The sequence below is a fragment of the Pristis pectinata genome, chromosome 21 (genome assembly GCF_009764475.1).
Source record: "Pristis pectinata isolate sPriPec2 chromosome 21, sPriPec2.1.pri, whole genome shotgun sequence".
NCBI classification, from domain to species: Eukaryota; Metazoa; Chordata; class Chondrichthyes; order Rhinopristiformes; family Pristidae; genus Pristis; species Pristis pectinata.
The window spans coordinates 1,522,859-1,548,671 of record NC_067425.1 but is presented as its reverse complement, the minus strand read 5'-3'; the positions used below and the strand labels follow the sequence as shown (position 1 = coordinate 1,548,671).

The 25,813-nt window shown below is 44.0% G+C and overlaps 1 protein-coding gene across 3 annotated transcripts in view; it reads left to right on the top strand.

Annotated features, from left to right (window-relative positions):
• The window catches only part of smg6 (SMG6 nonsense mediated mRNA decay factor), a 305,342-nt gene that overhangs the window by 96,656 nt on the left and 182,873 nt on the right, over positions 1 to 25,813 (top strand). For 2 of the 3 annotated variants that reach the window (XM_052035245.1, XM_052035247.1), the window contains one exon: positions 2,653 to 2,798. The exons of the other annotated variant lie outside the window; for it this stretch is intronic. In XM_052035245.1, the coding sequence (XP_051891205.1) occupies positions 2,653 to 2,798 (146 nt within the window). The remainder of the gene's footprint in view (positions 1 to 2,652; positions 2,799 to 25,813) is intronic. 3 annotated transcript variants of the gene reach the window in all.

The window sequence follows — 25,813 nt, the reverse complement described above, 5'->3', positions numbered from 1 at the left end:
AGAGGTAGATAAAGCTAACAGATTTAGGGCCAGGGCGTAGAGGGGACCTGAGGAGCTCCTTCACTCAGAGAGTGGTGAGTACCTGGAATGTACTGTTTGATAAGGTGGTTGAAGCTGGGTTGATGACAGCATTCAAGTGTTTAGATGAGCATTTGAATCACCTTGGTATTGGGGGCTGTGGACCAAGTGTGGGAGATGGCATGAATATGGAATAGTGCCCACTGGTCGGTGTGGACAAGTTGGGCTCAATGGCCTGTTTCCATGCTGTACACTTTGATGACTCTGATACTGGGCTGCAAGTAGAATGTGGCAGCTTCTTCTATCTCTCCTAAAAGTCGTCATGCATACAATCACCAACATAATACAAATGGGATTATGTCTTGGGAAGTGTGAACTAATGTGTTTGAGTATGGCAGAGAAGGCAAGAAAATACAGGGTAACTGGTGTGATGTGGAGAAGTGTGGCGAAACAGAGATCTTGGAGCGCAGGTCCACAAATGCCTGAAGATGGTAGGACAGGTAGATTGGCTGACTGAAAAGGCTCACGGAAGTTTGCCTTTCATTCACTTCAATGTCAGCAAAACAAAAGAGCTGGTGATTGACTTCAGGAAGGGGGGCGGTGCACATGCTCCTGTTGACACCAACGGTGCTGAGGCTGAGAACTTCAAGTTCCTAGGAGTGAATATCACCAATAGCATGTCCTGGTCCAACCACGTAGATGCCATTGCCAAGAATGCTTAGCACCTCTACTTCCTCAGAAGGCTAAAGAAATTTGGCATGTCCCCTTTGACACTCACCAACTTTTATTGATGCACCATAGAAAGCATCCTATCCGGATGCATCACATCTTGGTATGGCGACTGCTCTGCCCGGGACCGCAAGAAACTACAGAGAGTTGTGGACACAGCTCAGCACGTCATAGAAATCAGCCTTCCCTCCATGGACTCTGTCTATACTTCTCACTGCATTGGTAAAACAGCCAGCATAATCAAAGACCCCATCTGCCCTGGACATTCTCTCTTCTCCCCTCTCCCATTGGGCAGAAGATACAAAAGCCTGAAAGCACGTACCACCAGGCTCAAGGACAGCTTTAATCCCACTATTGAACAGTCCCCTAGTACGATAAAATGGACTCTTGACCTCACAATCTACCTCGTGATAAGATATTTATTAGTCACATGTACATCGAAACACACAGTGAAATGCATCTTTTTGCATTCCTGAGAATGTGCTGGGGGCAGCCTGCAAGTGTCGTCACTCTTCTGGCACCAACATAGCATGCCCACAGCTCCTAACCTGTACGCCTTTGGAATGTGGGAAGAAACCGGAGCACCCAGAGGAAACCCATGCAGACACAGGGAGAACGTACAAACTCCTTACAGACAGTGGCGGGAATTGAACCCGGGTTGCTGGCACTATAATAGCATTACACTAACTGCTAGACAACAGTGCTGCCTTATTGTCTACCTGCACTGCACTTTCTCTGTAGCTGTGACACTTTATTCTGCATTCTATATTGTTTTTCCATGTACTACCTGAATGCACTGTGTAATGAATTGATCTGTACGAACGGTATGCAAGACAAGTTTTTTTTTACTGTACCTTGGTGCAAGTGACAATAATAAACCAATTCCAATTCCTTCATTTGTCGAGAGTGCAACACTGAGAGGTCACACTGGGACAGGAGTTTGATCACAGCTAGAGCTATGTGTATAATTCTGATCACCATGCCACGGAAAGGATGTGACAATAGTAGAGAGGGTACAGAGGAGTTTTGCTGGGATGTTGCTGGAGCAGGGGAATTGTAGTTGTGAACAGAGACTGTGTGGGCTGGTGTTCCTCTCTACTATAACTTTCTATGATTATATAATTGCCTCATTGTTGCATTGCCCTGCATAAATTAATGGGTGACCGTTTCGTTGAGCACCTTCGCTCCGTCTGCCGCAAAACAAGGATCTCCCGGTGGCCAGCCACTTCAATTCCACATTCCAGATCCCACTCCCATACTGACATGTCTATCCATGGCCTCCTCCACTGCCATGTTGAGGCCAGACACAGGTTGGAGGAACAACACCTCATATTCCGCCTTGGGAGTCTCCAACCTGACGGCCTCAACATTGATTTCTCTAACTTCTGGTCAACCCCCCCCCCACCTTTGCATTTCTGCCTCACCCCTTCCCTTTCCCTTCCCCCACTCTCATGACCTGCCCATCTATTTCCCACCTCCCCTTTATTCCATGGTCCACTGCCCTGTCCTACTGGATTCCTCCTCCTTCAGCCCTTTGCCTCTTCCACCCATCACCTCTCAGCTTCTCCCATCACTCCCTTTCATCCCCCCTCCCCCACCCACCTACCTTCCCCCTCTCATCTGGACTCACCTGTCACCTGCCAGCCTGTGCTCCTCCCCCACCCTCGACCTCCTTATTCTGGCTTCTGCCCACTTCCTTTCCAGTCCTGATGAAGGGTCTTGACCCGAAACATCGACTATTTATTTCCCTACATAGATGCCACCCGACCTGCTGAGTTCCTCCAGCATTTTGTGTGTGTTGCTCTTCTTGGGACTGTGTTCATTAAAGGTACTTAACCAGCTTTGTCATCTCTTGAGATTATGAAAAATCTACATAATGTGAGTTATTTTTTCTTTTTATTGTAGAATGGAGACCTTTCCATCAGTGGCTGCAAACGTTCTGAAGGAATTCCGAGTGCTGCTTCAGCACAGTCCGTCCCCTATTGGTAACACACGGATGCTGCAGCTGATGGCTATTAACATGTTTGCAGTGCACCACTCTCAACTTAAAGGTGAGCCCTACTTCTGCATTGTAACGGTTTCCAAAAGATACCATAGCTGCCAAGCGTAAGTGAAATGGGTAACAATGGGAATAATGTTCAGTATTGTACGGGTCAGACTTCCTGTTCCAGTCTGTCCTGCCACATCCTTCATCAGCAGGTAAGCAAACATAATCAGAACCCTGGACCCTGAGCCACCTTTGAATTCCTGCTGCCAATGCCCCTTTAACCATTATCTTTCTATTTTTCTGACATTTTTGTATTGTTTTATTAGATGCTTTTTATATTCCATTGGAGAACATTAGCTGTAGTGTCTTCATCAATCCTTTCCATTGATCAAGGTCACAACTTTGTACTTTCTCTGTAACTGTAACTCTATATTCTGCATTTTTAAATTCTTTTTACTAGCTCAATCTACTTACGTACTGCATGATCTGTCTGGATGGCACACAAACAAAGCTTTTCACTCTACCTCAGTGCACACAATTACAATTGGTTGTGTGCCATCCAGATCATGCAGTTGGTAAGTACATTGAGGTAGTAAAAAGAAAAAAATGCAGAATACAGTGTTACAGTTACAGAGAAAGTGCAGTGCAGGTAGACAAGTAAAGTGCAAAAGACATGACAAGGTAGATCAAGAGTTCATCTTTATCATATAGGAGGTCTGTTCAAGAGTCCAAGAATGCTTTGTCCTGGATGGTTTTGAGCTTTGAGTGTGTTTGGAGCTGCACTTATCCAGGCAAGTGCACAGTATTCCAATGTGTTCCCAACTTGTGCTGCATAGATAGTAGGGAGTCTCTGGAAATCAAGCAGTGAGTCACTTGTTGCCAGATACACAGTTCCCAGGACTTTTGGTACTGGGTTTATCACTCTTAGTTTTGGACAAAATTGTAATGTCTTCCAGCCACCAGTTTTCAGCATCTTTCCTGCATGCAACATGCAAGGGATCAAAAGCTTTTAGGCCCCTTTTCCAATATTATCCTAACCAGTTCTTTTCCCCTTGCTTTGCTGGGACATTAGCAGTATCGCCTTGTTTGAGAAGATGCTCATTGGATACTCTGTTTATATCCCCTGCCTCAGCAAGAGCCTTTTGGTCCATAAGAGCAGGAGTAGGCATCCTCGTTTCACCAAGGTCACTGCTGATTTTCTACCTCAGTGCCATTTTGCTACATTATCCTCATATCCCTTAATTTACTTAATATCCAGAAATCTACATCTGCTTTTTGATTAAACTCAACAACTGAGCCTCCACAGCCCTTCAAAGGTTCGCCATGCATTTTTGTGAAGAAATATCTCCTTATCTCAGTCCTAAAGAAGCCCTAACTTCTTGTTCTGAAATAACATCCCCTAGTCCCCAGAATTACTAAGGCGTGGAAGCATCCTCCCTGCATCCAGCCTGTCAAGGCCAATAGAAATTCAATCAGATCATCTCTCGTTGTTCTAAACTCCAGAGAATACTGTCCCCGTCTACTCAATCTCTCCTCCAGGCCTGAAACCAGTCCAGTAAATCTCTGCTGCACTCCCTCTATGGCAAGTATGCCATTTTTTGTTAAAGTACAGAGACCAAAATAGTTCACTATGACCCAGGCATGGTCTCTCCAAGTCCCTATTGAATTGCAACAAAGTTTACCTACTCCTGTATTCAACTCCTTCTGGAATAATGCCTTATACTACTTGCCTTCCTAATCCCCTGCTCATTGCACATTGGATTTCAACAACTTGTATACAAGCACACTTCCATCCTTCGGACATGAACACTGTCCAATCTGTCACCATTTAACAAATGCTCAGCTTTTCCGTTCTGTGCATCAAAGTGGATGATAGTACATTTTGCCACATCAGTCATGTAATAACCTACTCACTCACTTGCGGATATCCCCTTGAAGCATCTTTTACATCCTCATGCTATGGATTTAGTGGAAGTTAAATCCCACCTAGTTCTGTATCATGAACAAACTTGGCAATATGACGTCTTGTCTCCTCAGCCAACTCACTGATATAGATCATGAATAGCTGGGGCCCAAGCATTGATCCTTGAAATACTCCACTAGGCACAGCCTGCCAACCTGAGAATGAATAACCAATTCTCAATCCATGTTAACCCAGTTCCATGTGGCCTAATCTTGCTCTGGGCCTTTCTCAAAACCCTTCTAAAAATACACATACACCACATCCACTGGTTCTTCTTTATGCATTCTACTCCTTAAAGATTGCAGTAGATTATTCAAAAGTGATTTTCCTTTCATAAATCCATGCTGACTCTGCTTAGTCCTACTATTCTTTCCAAGGTGTTCTGTAATTACACCCTTCCTTGTAGATTGCTGCATTTTCCCAATTTTGTTTCCTTCCCCTTCACCCACCTTTCTCCCCTGCTTATGTGGTGGGATCACATGGAAGATGTTAACCAAAGCATCCACTGTCTCTGGAGCCACTTCCTTCAGAGCACTGGGAAGTGATCATTGGGTTCTTGGAATTTACTGGCTTTCAAGCCCACCAACTTCTCTAGAACTAGTTTTTGGCTAAAACCTACCTTCATTTTGTCATTCTCACTAAACTGCTGGTTCTCCAATGTTTCTGGCTTCCATGGAAACAGACACAAGTAGTTGTTTAATTCCTCTGCCATTTCCCTATTCCCCATTATAAATTCTCTCATCCCCGTTGCTGACTTCTAAAATGCTGTCAATTCTCAGGCCTGCTGCTGATTCTGGCAACTTTATAAGCTTTCTTTGATTTAACGCTATCTTTAATTTTTCCTGTCAGCCACGGATGAATCACTTTTCCACTTGGGTTTTTGTGCCTTCAAGGATTTTTGCACTATTACCTTAAATACTAGCCACTGCCAGTCCACAGTCAGATCCCTCAATGTGTTCACCCAGTGATCGACAGTCACTCTTGTATGGTCATCATTTCCTTGTTAAAATTTAAAACCCTCGTTTTGGATTGAACGACATCACTTTTGAAATTGTAAGTAAAGTTCTGTCATGCTATGGTTACTCTTCCCTGAAGCTCCTTTACAACAAGATTATCAATCAACCTTTTCTCATTGTGCAAAACAAGGTCTAAAATGTCCTTTCCTTCGGTCCCTCAGCATGTTGCTCGTATGCATTCCATGAATTTGATCTCCACCTTATTACTGTTAATTTGACTTGTCCAGTCTATATTTAGATTAGAGTCCCTCAGGATTACCCCTGTAACATGCTGCTGTAATTTCCTGATTTATGTGGTGCCCAATGTTACAAGTACTATTTAGTGGCCAATAAATAACTTCCACCAATTTTTTTCTGCCCTTGCTGTTCTTTAGCTTGAACCAAATTGATTCTAGTTCTCCATCGTGATTTGCCAAGCCAGGCTAATTTCTCAGCACCGCACTGGTACCCTTCCCTTATTAGTAATGTTACAACACTCACTTTTCCTTACCCACGTCCTTTATGAATGTCAGATATCTTGAACATTAAACTCCCAGCTTTGGGTCACACTGCACCCGTGTTTCTGTAATATCCATTAGATCATGCCCATTTAATTTTATTTAAACATTTAGATATAGAGTAACAGAGTCCTTCAGCAAAGAAACAGGCCCTTCGGCCCACCATGTTCATGCAGCCCATTGTACCTATCTACACTAATCCCAATTAGCTGCATCAGGTTTGTTGTTTTCTTTGCTTTGGATGGTACCTCAAATTTTTTCATCTTCACATTTTTCCATACTTTGACCCTATTTGATGCTCACTTTTTGATTCTGCTGTCTACTTATTTTGTTTTCTAACTACTTGCTGCTTTGTTTTATTTCCTCTTGAATTCCCCTTGTGCTTCCCATTCCTGTCAAGGTATGTTAAACCCTCCCCAGCAGCACTGGCAAACCCCTTCAGGAATGTTGGGCTGGTCCTGCTGACAAGCAACCTGTCAGACTTGTTCAGGTCCCACCTGTTGCTGAACGCCTGCTGCTTCCTTTCTTTGCTTATTATTAATATATTTACAAAAGACTTCAACGTTTCCTTTATTACTCAGGGCTGTAGGACATACCCAATAGGTAAGGCTGTGCTAATGGAGAGAGAACAATTGAGCCAATAACACAGGTGGATGACTTGCAGCAGAAATGGGTAATTCTAATGCAGAGAAAGCAAGTTATCTGAGAATTAATCTTTTTTCTCAACCATAGTGCCTCTTATTTCTGGGTTACGAGATCCCTTCATCTATTCTGCCTGATTTTCTTCTGCATAATCACCTGTTATTTGGAATAAGATTTTTCTAATTCATTTTAATCTTTGTAGCTTTGTTAGCTAGTGATTCTAGTTTTGAAATATAAACTGAAAATGCTGAGAACACTCAGAAGCCAAGGTAGAGTCTGTGAAATAAGAAACAGAGAACGTTTTAGGTTGAAGACCCTTCATTAGAATTGGGGAAGAGAGAAAACAAATTACTTAAGTTGCAGAGAAGATGAGGGGAGGGATGGATAGGACAATAGGAATATCCTCTGATGGAATGAGGCCACGATTGCATTGGGGATGTGTTGTAGAGATCATTGGATTGATGGGTTAATGAGAGAGAGAGGGAGAATGAGAATGAACAAAAACTATAAGATGAGGGCAGTTAGCGAGCAAGTATATGAACAAAGGAATGAAATGCAGGGATGTAGGCCATCCCCAGGTATGGCTGTGCTAATAAAAAGAGGAAAAACTTAAGTCCATATCACAGCTAGATGACCTACTGCAGAGATAGCCCATTCTGATACAGAGAAGGAGTTACCTGAAGTTGTTAAATTCAATATGGAGTCTAACAAACTACAACATGCCCCGATGGAAGATGGGTTGTTGTTCCCGAGCTTATGTTAGCCCTTGATATAATAATGCAGGAGGTCACAGAAAGATAAGCTGAATAAAATGGAGGGCTGATGTGGCAGATAACAGGAAGCTCGGGTTGACCCTGCAGACCGTACTCTGCATGTGGTCACTCAATTGGTGTTTGGTTTCTCCAGTGAAGAGGAAACCACTGAATGCAGTACGCTAAATTGGAAGATGGCCAAGTGAATTGCTATTTGCGTCTCTGGCTGGTGGAGAGGGCAGAGAGGTGAGAGGGCAGAGAGGTGAAAGGGCAGATGTTACATCTCTTGTGATTGCTGGGAAAGTGCCATAAGATGGGGAGTGGGTGGTGGGGGCAGAGGGGTGGATCAGGGAGCCAAGAAGCAAACAGTCTTTTCAAAATGCTGGAAAGGGAGGGGAAGGGAAGGAAAAGAAGATGTGTTTGGTGGTGGAATCTTGTTGAAACTGGTGGAAATTGCGAAGGATGATCCGTCGAATGTGGAGGCTAGTGGGGTTTCAAGGTGTGAATGAGGGGAGCTCCGTCCAGGAGGAGCCAGGGCAGGAGCAGAGGAGATGGACAAAAGAGCTTTGTCAACTATAATTTGGGATTGCATCTCATGTATTTCTTCAGGGGCCATTTGGCCATCCCAGTGTTTCTGCTCTGTTCAAGCCACTCTTTCCGCATCTAAATCTATCAGCGTGGTTCTCTGTTCCCTTATCCCTCATGCTTGTCCGGCCTCCCCTTAAACACATCCACATTATTCACTTCAACCATTTCCTATGGTAGCAAGTTCCACATTCTCAACAGTCTATTGGATTTCTTGGTGGCAAGCTCATCTTGATGGACTCTAGTCATTCTCTCATTCACAAATGGAAATATTCTCTTTGCATCCAATCTATCAAAACCTTTTGTCGTGTTAAAGATCCTGTCAGTCACCTTTTCTCAAGGGATAGGCCTTGAGCTCAGTTTCCAACCCAATATGTTAAGAAAACCCCTGTAACATTGCTTGCCTCAGGTTGCCTGCTGCTGGAACACTCAGCAATACCCTTGTCATTCCTAGTCTGATTCTCCAGGGCAATTTCCTACTCCCCATAAAATCCAGCTCAGCTAAAACTGCTGTGCACTTCCAAGCCCACACTAAAACTTTCCTGCTGGTGCTCTCACCTCTGGTGATCTGCATTGACTCCAGGTTCCCCAGCATTTCCAATTAAAATCCTCATCTTGATGCTGAAATCTGTAACTTGCTGCCATGCATTCCCTGTTCCTGACTATTGTTTTATTTCCACATACCCCTCCATACATCAACACCTTGTGCCTTTATCTGTTCAGGTTCTAATCTGGAATTCCTTCCCTAAATCCTGTGGCTTCTTTTCTCAAGACTGTCCTAAAAAAAACACTTTTTGATCAAACTTTTTGCAATGCCTTTTGGTATCTCCTCTCAACACTATGTCAGTCTCGCTCGGGTCTCTGAAGCAACACGAGAAGCTTTCCTTCATTAAATGTGCTATGTAAATATAACCTGCTTTTGTTATACTGGCAACCAATTCTTCAGTAGCACATAAAAATAACTGGGGTAACAGAGGACAGCCATGCAGAGAGCCTGGATTGCATTTTGATTCAGCCAACACTTTGCTCACCCTAAAATCACAGCTGGGTTTCTATTTTGCCTAATTTGTTACATTCCCATTCCTGCTTAATAGTTACCGCAGCTCAAAACCCAATGTGAGTGAAGCATTTCAGGGTGTTTGATGGATGTGACAAAGTAATTATAAAAGTAGATACATTCTTCCTTCGCTCCAGTTTTTTCACCTATTTCAGCCGTAAGTTGGAATTGTCTGAAGAAGCAGTTCACTGACTTCTAGTGGTCACTCAATGGCTTTGGCTATTGGAGTTTAGCACGTGAACAGAGGCTGTTGTCAGCAACCAGAATACCATGGAGGAGTCGAGGGGTACTCCACTCTGCTGTCAAGTGTTACCTGGGTGAGTGAGAAGGGAAGGAGGGTGAAAGCTGTTGTGGCCACCAGCCTCTGTGGTGTGAAACTGGAGACGTTTCGTGCAACAGCAGGCAAATTTCAGTTTGTCCTCAGCCCCTCTGGGTTTGTCCTGAGGAGCTAGCTTTTCATAAGGCTTGATTTTGCAAAAGGTACTCGGGCAGGTCACTTCATTCAACACTCTTAATCTGCAAGGGGAATTTTCCAAATGGTAGACAGACAAGTCTGGGGAGAGGCAGCCCTGAAATGACCCAGACACTTGGAAGAGACACATTAAAACACAATTTAAAAAAAATGATGGATTAAAACAAATTTATCGCCACACCTGCTGTATGAACTGGAAACTCACAAGTGAGTGAATATAACCAGCTCAGTTCTGACACAATAAACAGGGCATTCCACATTTCCCAGTTGCCTATCCTCAATTTCTCTTTTCACATCTGGGAATGATAAAGACTACGGATCCCAGATCGGCATCATTTTCAATAGAAAAACACAATTTTTTTTTATCATGATGTAGAAAGTTTTTTTAAAAACAAGCTTTCATTCCAGTGCATGCACCCACTCCATAATGTTGTGCAACATCTATGTCACCAGAGTGAGAGATTTATATTGCAAATGCTGTGAGAGTGGCTGTAACTGAGGTGAGGTCCAAGGTAAATGCAGGCGAGGTTTGCATTTTGTTTAAAGCTAAAGTTTACTTTATGAAGTAGTTTCTCTTGCCTTATTGCTCACACCCACCAGTCCAGTGTTCTGTTCCCAAGACTCCTCTGCACTGTTCTAAGTGGCCACTAGATGGTGTGTGAATGGCTCAGCCTGGTTTTCCCATTGTTCTTCCCTAGTGTCTACATCCCTTCTCCCCCCCCCACCCCCCCAACCACCACCAACAGACCGGGGTCTCTCCCCCTGACTTCCCCACCATTCCCTGGCACAAGACATGGGATCTCGCCCTCGCCCCCCACATTGGCACCAGATTGACCCCTGACCCCCCTCCACACACACACACACACACACACACACACACACACACACACACACACACACCCCCGACACCGGACTGGGGTCTCTCCCCCCCTACCCCCCACCATCACCCGGCACTGGACCCTGGGTCTACACCCTGTTCTCCCACCCCCCACCCAACCAGCACGGGGGTCTCTCTCCCTGACCAATCTCCCACCTCTCTCTTGGGGTCTCTCGGTTTCTCTTTCCCCACCCTGGACTCTGGCCCCTGTGTCTCGCTCCCCCACTCCCACCCCCCCCCCCCCCCCCCCCCCCAAACCAACCCCTGGACACTGGCCCCGAGTCTCTGCCTCGCTGGATTGCTGGATAACTGATCTGAATTTTTATTTCTGTTTCTTGTGTATAAAGTTCAGTATTATGTTTTACTGAGTAGTACAGTGGTAATAAACCAAAATATCCCAAAGTGTACTCAGCAAAAAATGGCTCCTGCACACCAATAAACAGCTTGGAAGTTGGCCAGGGTGTTTATTCAGTGTGCAGCAGCCGTTTATTGCCTCATACACTCTGGGATTCCTACATTTATCACTTAATTTTCACTGCCTCTTTCAGCTTACCACCACCGCTACGCCTCAGTGGTTTCACTAACTGCTTCTGCCTTGAACCATTACAATTTAGGGATTAGAGAGTCCTGCCTCAACCCTATCAAAACTCAAGGTTCATTTGTCTTCACACTTAGCATTCAAACCCTTCCTAACTGAGCACACCACGCTGAATTCCCCTCTTATCTTGTGACTGATTAAAATCACACTGAACCTCACACCCAAGCACATCAATCAAAGGGCGAAGCTCTACTGAAAACTCACCTTGTGCAGACTTGTAATGGGATGCTGTGTCTTTATATAGTTGCTCTTTCATTTTAGCATAAACTCCAGTGAAGAGCTCTTGTGGTCTTTTTACGGCAAATGTTTTGATGTTAAAAGAGTTCAATTTGTACTCAGCTGTGCTCAATTTAGTAAATGGGGTTCCTATTTTTTCCTAATGTGTCAAGTTTCTGGAATTAAAACCATATCTTGAGCACAAGATTTTATGTTATTATTGTATGAAATTCACCATCAATCATTGCCATTAATCACTTGAGGTGCAGCACCCTACACAAACGCTCACCATATGCTGAGGAAACACAGCAATAGAGGGCACCCAAGAGACGCTCCTGGAGTCAGAGTGTGCACAGCGAGATGTGACTTCCATCGCCTCCACCACCCCACCCACATCTACCCTCCTTACTTCTCTCTTAACATCTCAGTATGTTCCATTCTGTATTCTTCTCTGCTCCCCTACTCACCCCGTCTTCTTGCCTGTTGAGCTGGATTCTTTCATCATTCTGTTCCTCCTCTGCATGGAGCCTGGCACATACAGTGTTAAACATGTGCAGAAATGCTCCACATTGTGGGCTGATGAAGCAGACATGGTGCAGCTGGTATAAGACACTGGTGGTTTCAAGAACTGCTGTCTGTTGGGATTTGGTGTCTGCAGAGAGAGAGCAAGAACGGCTGGGGTGGCAGCCTGCCAGCCCTGGTTAGCTTGCCCCCACTTTAGTCATTACTGGCCAGACATGGATTAGTCTAGTATAAGACTCTGGGCACTTCACTTGTTGGCACTGATCGGCAGGATGTGGGTTTTTTTTGTGTTGGCTGACTTTTTTACCTCTCTGAGAATTTGGAGAGCTATGAGATTCACTTTTTTAATGCACAGTTTTCCTCGAACAGCCCTTTCTGCTGTGGCTGCTTATTAATAGATTACATATGTGGTCTTAGTTTACATCAGTATTGAAATATTTTACGTGGGACCGAGTATGCTTCCTGAGGAAATTTTAAAGGATATTTATTGGAGGTACAAAAAAAAGACACTAATTTATATTCCTTTTGATTTTTAACACATGAATTTAGTTAATAAATTAGAACGTTATCAACACAAGATTTGAAGCAGTGAGATCTGATTTAGTGTCTGTGTTTGTGAGGAATAAACTCCAGCGAGGTAGTTGTCTGTGCTCATCTTCCTACCCCTTACGCCCCAACTTTGTCCAAGATTTTCCTTCCTATAGTCCTTCTCTAGCCACCTTGGTTCCTGGAGCTGCTTGTCTGTACCAGTTTTTGGCAGGCTGGTTAGCTGTTTCTCTGATGCACTGATCTTTAATGTTCTAAGTACTGATATCTGCTCCTGATGACTGCCTTCCAGCCCATCAGGCAACTGAATTCCCAGGTACAGTTCAGGAGCATGCTCAGTATTAATGTGCAAAACCAACACCAGTGTCTCAATACATCAGAGCATGAATTTAGGAAAGTGGCTGATTGAAAGTTGGAATATCCTGTGCTTACTGGTATAACCATTTCCCTGCTCCTTTACAGTGCACGAGCAATACTTTGGGCCCCCTGGACCGATGCGGGCTTCCTGAAGAAGCTAAACCTCTATCATATCATCGTGCCTGGAATTTTTTAAGCAATGTATTTAGCCCCCCCTCTGACTCTTTCCCCATTGCCCTGTGAGTTTAGTCCCATATGCTTCAATTTTTTTTCAAATATTTGTGATTTGTGTCCCCTTTATGATAGATTTTGCCTTGACTTCTGACCCAATGTTAAATTGCTACCTTCTATGAGCCAGCCAGCAATTAGAACGCAGCCTAGTTTTTAATGAGTAGATACATAGTGATTGCGGTTAAAAGAAATAGAACATAGAACAGTACAGCACGGGAACAGGCCCTTCGGCCCACAATGTCTGCTTCGACCATTAAGGCAACCTAAACTAATTCCATCTGCCTGCATCATATCCCTCCATTTCCTGTTTGGTCATTTGCCTGATAGAATGCTTCTTAAACATGCCTGTCCTATCTGCCTCCACTACTTTCTCCGGCAGCGAGTTCCAGGCACCTACCACTCTGGTAGAAATGTAGGAACATTTTTATTCTGGATGTTGTTGCATGCCAGATTTGTTTATGATCAGAGGCCGATCAGGATGATTCCGGTCCCTCTGGCAGGAGAAGCATTGATTGATTGACTCTCTCTGTCATACTTGGATGTAGTGGGTGCACTCAGTTTTGGCACCAAAACAATAAATGGAGATGTTGGAAATCTTAAATAAACAAAATGTTGGAAAGACACAGTAGGTTATGCAGCATCTGCAGAGAGAGAACCAGTTATTGTTTCAGGTGGATGACCTTTTGTTGGAAATAATATTGGTCAGAAGCGAGGGGAGTCTGGTAAGATGGAGTGTTTAGCGTCTCACTGCTACCAAGGGGCTTTGCTTATGTAACCTCTGAGGCATGGATTCACTGTGTAGGGTGCATGTGTGTTAAAATATGCACCCAGAGATTTAGTTCTTGTAGTTTCCACTCCCTCATTTGAAAGCCTTTTGGTTGTGAAGGGTGATGCAGGAAAGTTGAGTTGGTTTGTTGGAACTAATATGCAGTGGTCATACTGTTTACGTCTTGGGAGTGTGGTGTTCAGGTGGTGATCTGGGGCCCCATTACGTGCCTGAAGTATCAGCAGAGACTTGGGGCAGAATCTGCCTGATTGATACTAACGGCAGCAGTGTACACTTGGCTGCACATTTAAATTGTAAAAGTCACAGCAGAGAGGAAGGTTTTGGTTGCTAGCCCTTCTGAACCTATTGATCTAATATTCTTCCACTGCCCTTGTCCTTATCCTTTGACATTTTTTTTCCCAACTATTTCCTGAAATGATAGATTGTACCAACACATGCTCTCAAAACCCTCTGAATATATAATTTCCAAGGACCCCTCCATTTTTTTCGACCTCACTGTGCCCCAGTTTCTGTTTACCTGTGGAGCCCAAGCACATCCTTGGGAGGGATATTCCAGAGTCAGAATCTTTCACACCATGGCATGTCAGTACATTACACACACGCTGTCCGTTCCAGAAGAGTGAATGTCCAGTCCATCCTTTGGGTATAGAGTACCCGTTGATTCCCTAATCTTGCACTTTTTCAGGATTATTAACAAACAGCTAATGTGTGGAAATGGTTTCATGTAGACTGCTTCCCATTGAGCTGTGCTCAGTTTCAGCTTAAATGTCTTCTGACTGCCTACTTTTGAAATAGTATAATTGTCGGTACTTTGCCCAGGGTTAAAGCTCTTGAGTTAAGTCTGATTAACGTGACTCTGATCTGCGAATGTATGTGAACAGTTTGACACTAAGTCGTGGTGTTGATTGTACTGTCATCAGTACTGTAAATGCAGTAGCCTGGTACTAGCCTGAGCCTTAAGTCAACCCTTTAGTTATATCACAGAATTTTTGTAGCATCTATTCAGCCTTCTGACTGTATTGCAGCCTCCTTGCTTCCCCATCTGTCAGCCCTCATTTTCTTTTAGTTCCTTTTGCTTAATTTTGTGTTTAGTTCCCATTCTACACAAAACTTGTCCCTTCTGTATCCCAGTGGATTGTTGGTCTCCATCTCGCCTCGCCAGCTTGCCAGTTGTGGGATGCTTTCTCTGCTTTGTCTTTCCTCAGTTTGAATAGGGCATCATGTTTGGCTGGGAAGGAAAGGTGGCTTTCACTAGGTTGGGTCTGATGAGGCTTTGTAAGGAGCCGGACTCTGAACTCTGGTCAGGTTTACAGGGCTAGTTTTTGGGAGAGAGGCAGTGCCAGAGTGCATCTTTCATAAATTTTCCTGCTGACCCAAGTTCCTTTGGTCATAATTTCACTGATGCTGGTTTGTTATAGATCATCAACATGAGTCAAGAGAGTAATGCCGGTCCTGATGATGGGCCTTGATCTAAAACGTTGACTGTTCACTTCCCTCCCTAGATGCTGCCTGACTCGCTGAGTTTCTCCAGCACTTTGTGTGTTGCTCAGAGAGTAATGCCTAGTGTTAGTGTCAGTGCTCAGCAATCAATAAAAGGTATGCTTTGATGTAGAGTATATTTCTGTTTGTGTGATATAACTAGGTTTGTTATTCCACTTGTAATCCAGAAGCAATTTCAAATTCCAGCAGGTTAGCTGGGAAATTTTTAGTTAACTAGATAACCCTGTAATTATAAAGCCAGTAACATTAATAGTGACCTTGGATTGGATTGTTGTAAAAATCTATTTGATTCACTAAAGTTCTTTAAGAGAGGAAAGCTGCTGTTCTTTCTGGTCTGACCTGGATCTGACTGCAGACCTACAGTAATGTGGCTAACTCTTAACTACCCTGTTAATACAGGAGAAAGTGAGATGAGATCTTCAGACTTTCCAAAGCAAGCGCCTTGAGCTGCCATTCAAGTTGGCAGAGTAGACTAAAGGTGAATTTTGCATCATGCTAAAACACAAATTGAGGGTGTGGTTGGGATTCGTACAGTCTCCTGGCTCAGAGCGTTCTGTGTGGTGAATCACTGGACATCACCAGGAGGGTGATGCCTGGCAATGTATCTTTGCATGGTGCCACTCCAGATTTTAAGGTGCTTCCTGTTACCATCCTACAAACTTCACACTTTGAGCCTCTCTCCACAATGCCAGCATTCACTCCCACAATTTTATTCTCCAGAAGTTGCTGATATCTGAGGTGATGTTGAACTAATAGCGAGTGTGTGTGATGGTCCAGTGCACTGTACCAAATTTCATTGATGCAGAGAAATTTGAGCTGATCTCCAGGCCGGCGACGTGGCATTGTTACAGGAGTGCGGAACCTTTCCCAGGCCTCACTCAGTGGGAATGTGTGTACCATAGCTTTGTTCCTCCACTGAATTACTGTTTGCTTGGCTCAATTGAAAGCACTGTTGCCCCTTGAGCCAGACATTTGGACAATCAAGCCCAACTGCAGGAGCTAGGAGCACAGTCTAGGCTGACATTTCAGTGCTGTCTTTTTGGGTGAGGTTAAAGATCTGTCTGCTTCTTCTGGGGGAAGGGGTATGTTAAAGTGCACGTGACACAACTGAAAGGAGAACAGGAGGTTCCTTTAGTGTCCTGGCCAACATTCCTTCCTCACCCAGCACCTACCATGGAGTAACCGATCAATTCACTTCTTCCTGTTTGTGCGACCTTTTTTTGCTACCTTAACCTTAATAAATCACAGGAGATCAGTGTGTTGCTTGCTTTTTCAGCACAGTTTTTGTTTCTTGGAAGCACTTTTTCTTGCTAAATTTCTGACGCTACAACTACAAGATTCTACCTGTAAAGTGAGCTGCATAAATTGTTGAGCTTCCTTTGAATGCTGTGATCCGTTGCCTCGTTTAGGGAAAAGGCTTGTGGCACTGGGCCAGCCTGTGTCCTGCTCTACTGCAGCATGCTTAAGTGGAGCCTGTATTAAAACAATTTAGTGAAATTAGCGATTGCATTGTTCCTGATTTACCCCAATCTGCTGGCAATTATTTATCTTGGCCATTAAATGTTGGAATTGTATATAAAAAAAAATTCCAGACATGCTGTAGGTTGGAGTACGTTTGTGCATGGGTTACATATGAGTTTGTTTTTAAATGTCCCTTTACCCACTTAGGGAGATTTATGGATTTGCTAATTAACTCTTAGCAAAGAAACTGATAGAGGCTTATGGCAAGTAAAAGGATAGTAGGAGTGTTTGTAGCAAACTAGGAGAATGGGAGCTAGAGGATGCCATTCAACAGATCTGTGTACTCTAATCCAGTGACCTGCCTCAGCTCTATGTCCTTTGATATGCTTATCTATGAAGTACGTATCTCCACAGATCTTATGTTGTTGAAAGCATCCACTGCATCTTAGGGAGTGATTGGTCTCCACTAGCCTTTATGAAAGATGATGTTCTGAATGGCATGGTTATGATTCTATGTTGAAAAATATGATGATGCTGGAGGAACTCAGCAGGCCTGCTGGGTTCCTCCAGCATCATCATGTTTTTCATCTAGATTCCAGCATCTGCAGTCCTTTATTTCTTTATGATTCTATGTTCCCTTCTTCAGGACTTCTCCACTCCTCCTCCACCACCCTCTTCTTCCTGATGATCTTGCACAAATCAGAGGAAATAATTCCTCTTTATTTTCCGTATTCAATCCTTACAACATTTCAGTTCAATTAGTCCTCTATATTCAAGAGTTTAAACAATGTTTGTGCAATGTTTGCTGGTACATTATCACTATAAGCCTTGGTATCGTACCAACATGACATTCAGTGAGGTGAGGGAGTGGGTAATTGAAACTCTAATAGAGTACCAGATTTCTGGTTACAAGGTCAAAAGAGATAGCATTGTTGCAGAAAGTCCTTTCTGATGGTTCTTCCTAACCACCAGTGACAGCACCAGCTGATGGCCAGTAGCAAGGCCAGATGTAGAAGTCTTATGCTCCTCTTCATTACTCTCTCAGATGATCTCTGCAATGACTCTGGCCCAGGCCATAAGGGGATGCACGCTATTGAAGTAGCTGATGGCTACAGCAATAGTCAGTGTTATGTTTAATGTTTCTTTCTCTTATGTTTTGTTGCCTGACTGACTGACTATTTAAATATTCCAGTCTAGAGCTCGAGCTTAGAGTGGGAAAATAAGTATTTTTCAGTTGTGGGGAATCCGTAGTGCAGTCATTTTATGCTTCCTGTATATTAAACACAGACATGTACACTGGGTCATCAGTGGGTTTTGCAGTCTGACTCATCAGACAGTCGGATGTGTAATCCTTCCAATAATGGCGGAGTTTCATGGGAGAGAGAGAGAGACAGTAATCATTTGTAAATGTTCTCAGTTTGCCTTCCTTCTCTAACTGGCTTTGAATTTGTACCTGAAGCAAAGATGGTGAGGATCTATGATCTTTACATTTCAATCCAGTACATACTTTGTAATAGTTCGGTCGCTGAAGTGAAAACTATTGCTCCCCCTGTGGTTGACTCACCTGAGATGTTTTATTTCTGGAATGTAGGCACTGTAATGTGAGGGCAGAGTGACACATCCCTGCTTCTGCTAATCCTTTCAACTGCTGAGAGAAATCCCTGTCTTAGTTCTTCTGATCATAGTCAGACAGAGGCAGTGTGAAGATACTTCCTCAATGCCTGTAGAGTTGCCACCTGTCTGACTTCTGTTTGAATGAACTTTGTTTTTTTAGAGTCGTCTGCATAAGTTTCCAGAATTTAAAAAAATGGAAGGAAATTGAACTCTCAAACCTAGACCTGGATTATTTTGAGTTATTCCAAATGTGAAGGACAGTTTGTGTGGGACACTTGTTGGATGAATGGCATTTTCTGTACACTGAATACTAGGCCTTTATGTTAAGGGGAATAAGATTCTGAATGAATGTTCATCAGTAGAGAAACCATAGTTTGTGCTGGACCTTTCCTGTTGTGCCTCACCCCCAGGTCCAGTTGCCAGTGACTAGTGTTTCACCAGACTGGATTATGTTCAGGGCTTGATTCCCTTTGACATTTAGATAGTTTTATGTTCATTATTTAGAGTCAGGATTTCCAGTTGAATGGGCAGTTTAATTTTGTGCCAAAATGGATTGCAACCAGCAAGTGGGATAATTTTTCCTTTTCACATTTGAGGAAGATTGCAGAATTCCATGGAAATTCCCTGTAGCTCTGCCATCAGTCCTTGGGATTGTTACTGGAATATTTTTTGCTGAGGGTGGAAGATTTTGATTCTGTGTGTATAAGCAAAAATTCAGATCATACTTTCCGACATTACTTGACTTGTCTCACTTGTTTTTGGCAACTTACTGACTCAATTCAGATTTTAAAAAACTGCAGATGCTGCAAATCTGAAATAAAAAGAGAAAATGTTGGAAACACCCAGCAGGTCAGGCAGCATCTGTGGAGAGTGAAACTGATAATGTTTCGGGTCAAAAACCTTTTGTGAGTTCTGATGCAGGATCTTCAACCTAAGACTTGAATTCTGCCTCTGATTTAATGCGGATTTTCTTCTGAAGGATCCCAGGAGTTTTACGGATATTTTGGGGTTCATGTTGCTTGTTTCAAGTTCTGCAGTTTTGTTTTGTTTTCTGATCTACTCAGTGGTCATTATATGATAATCAAGATGTGGATTTGGCATCACTGAATAAGGCTAGAGTACTAAATCTGTTCCGTTACTGATGGCATCATGTTTCCAGTGCACTGGGCTCTTGTATTATAAGAGTACAGTGAGATTTCCCATGGAAATTCCTGCAGCTTTGCCTTTGAAGCTGGGGTATGGGGTGGGGGGGGGGGAAGGAAGGTAGAGAAATGAAAGTGCTTCGAGAAGAAATCGCAGAGCTAAGGGAGATTGCACCTGAAGATGTCATCACCAGAGAAAGGGCGATTAAATTCAGGATGCTCGAGGCCAGAATTAAAGTAGTACAGATATCTTGGAGATGGGACTGGAGGAAAGTTCAGGTGTGGAGAGGCAAGGTCATGGAGGCTTTTGAAAACACGGTAGAGAATTTAAAAATTGAGGCATTATGTAACAGAGCTTGTGGAGTTCCATGAGTTACAGTGGGTGACAGGTGAATGGGATTGTACAAGTTAGGACGTGACCAGCAAAGTTTTGGGAGGAGGGTAGGATGAAGGAGGCTGGCCAGAATTCTGATGTAACAGCCAAGTCCAGGGGTAACAAGCATGGCTGAGTGTTTTAGCAGCAGATAAGCTGAGGGCAGCATTACAGAGATAAATAACGCTGTTGGTGATGGCTTGTTACCAAGTCAGGTGGACCTCTCGATTAAATATAACCTCAAAGTTGCAGACTTAACAGTCCAGTTTGAGTTGTCATAGAAAGTGATAGAATTGGTAGTTAGGGAAGAATTTGTGATGGGACTGAACCATTAGCTTCTATTTTCTCAATACTTATTGGGGAAAATTTCTGTTATCCATTGCTGAATTTTGGACAGGCAGCCTGACAATTTAGAGGCAGGAAGGTGGAGAGCAGGTGAAGAATCATACAGCAGGCCTATCAGCACACGACGTCCGTGCCGAGCACCAGGTACCTATCGAATACTAATCCCATTTATCAGCACTTGGTCTGTAGCCTTTTAACCTTGGCCTTCAGGTGTTCATCTAAATGGGTTGGTCTTCAAGGTAGAACCCTAAACTTGTGGGCAGGCAGATTTCAATAGTGTAAGACAGGACTTGGTGGAAATTGATTGGGAACAGCTGCTAGAGGGGAAAACAACATCAGATGTTGGAGACATTTAAAAGTGTGTGAATAAGAGTTCAGGGTCAGTATGTCCCTGTAAGAGCAAGAAGCAAAGGTGGTAGGTTTAGGGAATCTTGGTTAACAAAGGGTATTGAAGGTTTGATTCGGGAGAAGGAGGAAGCATGTGTCAGGTATAGGAGATTGGAATTGAGGGAGTCCTTTGACGTTTGTCGGGGATATAGGAGAGAATTTAAGGATGAAATTAGGAGGGCAAATAAGGACCATGAAATGACCTTGGCTCCTAAAACTTTTTACAAGTACATCTGAAGCAAGAGAGTAGTATAGGTTCCCAGGGACCAAAGGGGTAATCTATGTGTGGAGCGAGGTCCTATATGTGAATACTTCTCATTGGTATTGCCCAGGGAGAAAGTTGTGGAGGCCAGAGAGTTAAGGGAAGGGTTCACTGATATCCTGCGTGTGCATCAGGATGGAGGAAGTGTTAAGAATATTCGTGTACATTAGGGTGGATAAATCCCCATGGCTTGATGCACCTTTGTTAGTCACTGGCCTGTACTTTCCAGTCTTATCCCTGCTGCCCTTTTTGAATAAGGGGACATGAGCTATTCTCCAGTCTTCTGGTAACTCACCCATGGCTAACAAAGATGCACAAACCTCTGTCAGAGCCCCAGTAATCTCCTCTCTTACTTTCTTTCACATCCTCGGATGGATCCCATCAAGCCGTGGGAACTTCCGTCAAAAGTACATAGAATTTGGAAAAGTACAGCACAGGAACAGGTCCACAATGTTGTGCCAAACTAATTAAATGCCTCACTAAACTAATCCCTTCTGCCTACACAAGTCCATATGCCCCCATTCTCTGCATATTCATGTGCCCATCTAAGAGCCTCTTAAATGACTCTATTATATCTGCCTCCACCACCACCCCGGCAGCGCATTCCAGGCACCCACCACTCTCTGAGTAAAAACAAAAACTTGCCCCGCACATCTCCTTTGAACTTTCCCCCTCACCTTAAATGCATGCCCTCTAGTATAAGACATTTTGAGCCTGGGGACCAGCTATCTACTCTATCTATGGAATTGGAATTGGTTTATTATTGTCACATGTGCCGAGGTACAGTGAAAAACTTATCTTGCATACCGTTCATACAGATCAATTCATTACACAGTGCATCAAGGTAGTACAAGGTAAAAGAATAACAGAATGCAGAATAAAGTGTAACAGCTACAGAGAAAGTGCAGTGCAGGTAGACAATAAGGTGTAAGGTCATAATGAGGTAGATTGTGAGGTCAAGAGTCCATCTTATACTAGAGAACCATTCAATAGTCTTATACCTACAGGATAGAAGCTGTCCTTGAGCCTGGTGGTACGTGGTTTCAGACTTTTGTATCTTCTGCCCAATGAGAGGGGGGAGAAGAGAAAACGTCTGGGGTGAGTGAGGTCTTTGGTTACGTTGGCTGCTTTACCGAGGCAGCGAGAAGTATAGACAGAATCCACGGAGGGGAGGCTGGTTTCTGTGATGTGCTGGGCTGTGTCCACAACTCTGTAGTTTCTTGCGGTCTCGGGCAGAGCATTTGCCATACCAAGTGATGATGCATCCGGATAGGATGCTTTCTATGGTGCGTCGATAAAAGTTGGGTAGGGTAGAAAGGGTCGTGCCAAATTTCTTTAGCGTCCTGAAGAAATAGAGGTGCTGATGAGCTTTCTTGGCCGTGGCATCTATGTGGTTGGACCAGGACAGGCTATTGGTGATGTTCACTCCTAGGAACTTGAAGCTCTCGACCTTCTCGAGCTCAGCACCATTGATGTAGACAGGAGCATGTGCACTGCCCCTCTTCCTGAAGTCAATGACCAGCTCTTTTGTTTTGCTGGCATTGAGGGAAAGATTGTCGTCATGTTACTAAGCTCTCTATCTGCTTCCTGTACTCCTACTCATCGTTATTTGAGATCAAGCCCACTACGGTGATATCATCTGCAAATTTGTAGATGGAGTTAGAGCAGAATCTGGCCACACAGTCATGAGTGTATAGGGATTAGAGTAGGGGGCTGAGGACGCAGCCTTGTGGGACACCAGTGTTGAGAATAACCGTGGCGGAGGTGTTGCTACCTACCTTTACTGATTGCAGTCTGTTGGTCAGGAAGTCAAGGATCCAGTTGGAAAGGGAGCTGTTGAGTCCCAGGTCTCGGAGTTTGGTGATAAGTTTTCTTGGAATTATAGTATTGAAGGTGGAGCTGTAATCAATGAACAATGGTCTTTATTGTCCAGATGCTCCAGAGCTGAGTGTAGGGCCAGGGAGATGGCATCCACTGTAGACCTGTTTCAGCGGTAGGTGAACTGCAGTGGGTCGAGATTGTCTAGGAGGCTGGAGTTAATGTTTGCCATGACCAGCCTCTCGAAGCACTTCATGCTGTGGATGTCAAAGCCACTGGGTAGTAGTCATTAAGGCACGTTACCTTGTTTTTCTTTGGTACCGGGATGATAGTGGTCTTAAAGCAGATGGGAACCTCAGATTGAAACGGGGAGAGGTTAAAAATGTCTGCAAATACCCCTGCCAGCTGATCTGCACAGGGTCTAAGGACATGGCTAGGGACACTATCCTGGCCAGATGCTTTTTGCAGGTTCACTCTCGGAAGACTGGTCTTGCGTCTGCAGTGGTGACTGTTGGTTCTCTCATATGCCTTTAATAATCTTATAAACTTCTATCAGGTCTCCCCTCAGCCTCTGTCACTCCAGAGACATCAACCCAAGTTTGTACAACCTCTCATAGCATATGCCTCTAATTCAGGCAGCCTCCTGGTGAACCTCTTCTACGCCCTCCAAAGCCCCCACATCCTTCCTATAATGGGGCGACTAGAATTGAATGCAAAGTTCCAGATGCGGCCTAACCAGAGTTTTGTAAAGCTGTAGCAACACACAAAAAACTGGAGAAACATAACATAATGAAGACATTATGTTATGAGTGCTATCACCGGAACCCTAATAGCAACTTGATGGTATTCAATTTAAAGCACCTCTCAATTCACCCCAAGGGCTTCAAGAGGCCTTCGTGGATGCGTGTTCAAACCCCTATAGGACACAGTGCAGCATCTTGGGCGAAAGTGTGGAATGAAATACCATCCAGAATAAGCATCTAATTTTGTACCCAACAACAAAAGCTCTTGGTTTTGAGCTTCATGGAAAGCACAGAAGGCTGTAAGTTGGATTTATAAGAAAATAAGAGCAGGAGTTAGCCACTTGGCCCCTCGAACCTATCCCACATTCAATATGATCATGGCCGATCTGCCCCAGGCCTCATCTCCCCTGTGCCAGTTCCCATAACCCTCAATTCCCTGGTCTTTCAATTTATCTACTTCCTCTATAAATGTCCCCAATGTTCCAGCCTCCGATTCTCCAGGGTAGAGAATTTCAGGGAGTCGTCATTTCTGTGAGAAGAAATTCCTGAGCACCTCAGGAACCTGGCTTCTAGTCTTGTAACTCTGTCCCTCCACTGGAGATTCTCTCACTGGTGGAAATATTTTGACATCTACCCTGTCATGCCCTCTCAGGATCTTGAATGCTTCAATGAGATTTCACCTTCTCCCCACCAACCATCCTTCTAAACTCCAAAGAACACAGATCCAACTACTTTAGCCACTTGCAGTGGTACAACAGTCTCATCCCAGGAATTAGCCAGGTGAATCTCTTTTGCACTGCTTCCAATGCCAGTGAGAAAGGGGTCAAAAATTGTGCACAGTACTCCAAGTGTGTCCTCCTAGTCCCTGAAAACTTGTAACAATATGCGCCTGTTTCTAAACTCCAACGCTCTTACAGTAAAGCCCAATGTGCCATTTGCCTTCCTAGCTACTTGCTAACCTTTTGTGATTCCTGTACAACTAGAACCCTCTGTGCTTCACTCACCTGCAGACTCTCTCTATTTAGATAATCTGCCTTTTGATTCCTCTTACCGAAGTCCAGGACCCCACACTTCCCCACATTAAACTCCATCTGCCAGCTTTTCAGCTACTCACTTAACCTATCAGTATCCTGCGGCAGAGTCGAAACATCCTCATCACAACATGCCCTCCCACCTAATTTCGTGTCATCAGCAAACTTTGATACCTTATGTGAACTTGGGCTGACCACCGTCTGTGGGGAAGAGGAATTGTCGGCGTTTCAGGTTGAGACACTGCATCAGACAAGGATTGACAATTCCTCTCCCCTCACAGATGGTGTTAGGTCACTGAGTTCCTCCAGTAGTTTGTTTTTTGCTTCAGATTCCAACATCTGTAGTCCCTTGTGCCTCCTTTGATACCCTTCACTCTGCACCCTCTAGGTCATTAATACAGAGTCATAGAGTTACAGAACATGGAAACAGGCACTCCAGCCCAACTCGTCCATGCTGACCGAGTTGCCTACCTGAGCCAGTCTCATTTGCTTGCATTTGGCCCAATTCCCTCTAAACCTTTCCTATTCATATACCTCTCTAAATGTCTTGTAAGCACTGTAGTTATACCCACCTCTACCACTTCCCCTGGCAGCTCTTTCCACATACCTACCACCCTCTGTGTGGAAAAAGTTCCCCCTAAGGTCCCCTTTAAAACGTTCCCCTTCTCACCTTAAACCTGTGCCCTCTAGTTTTAGACTCCTCTATCCTGGGAAAAAGACTGTGACCATTCACCTTATCGATGCACCTCATAATTTTATAAACCTCTGTACGATCACCCCTCAGCCTCCTACATTCTGAGGAAAAAAAAGCCCCAGCCTATCCAGTCTCTCCTTATAACTCAAGCCTTCCAGTCCTGGCAACCTCTTTGTGAATTTTTATGGTACCTTTTCCAGCTTGCTTACATCCTTCCTATAGGTAGGCGACCAGAACTGCACACTATATTCCAAGTATGGTCTCACCAGTGTCTTGTACTGTTGCAACATAACGTCCCAACTCCTATACTCATTTCCCTGATTGATGAAGGCAGATGTGCCAAATGCCTTCTTCATCACCCTGTCTACCTGTGCCGACACTTTCAAGGAACTATGTACGTACCCCTATTTCTCTCTGTTCTACTACACTCCCCAGGGCCTTGCCATTTACTGTGTAAGTCCTGCCAAAATGTGACACTTCAGACTCGTCTGGATTAAATTCCATCTGCCATTCCTTGGCCCACTTTCCTAGTTGATCTACATCCTATTGTAATCTTAAATAACCTCTTTACTGTCCACCCTAACACCAGTT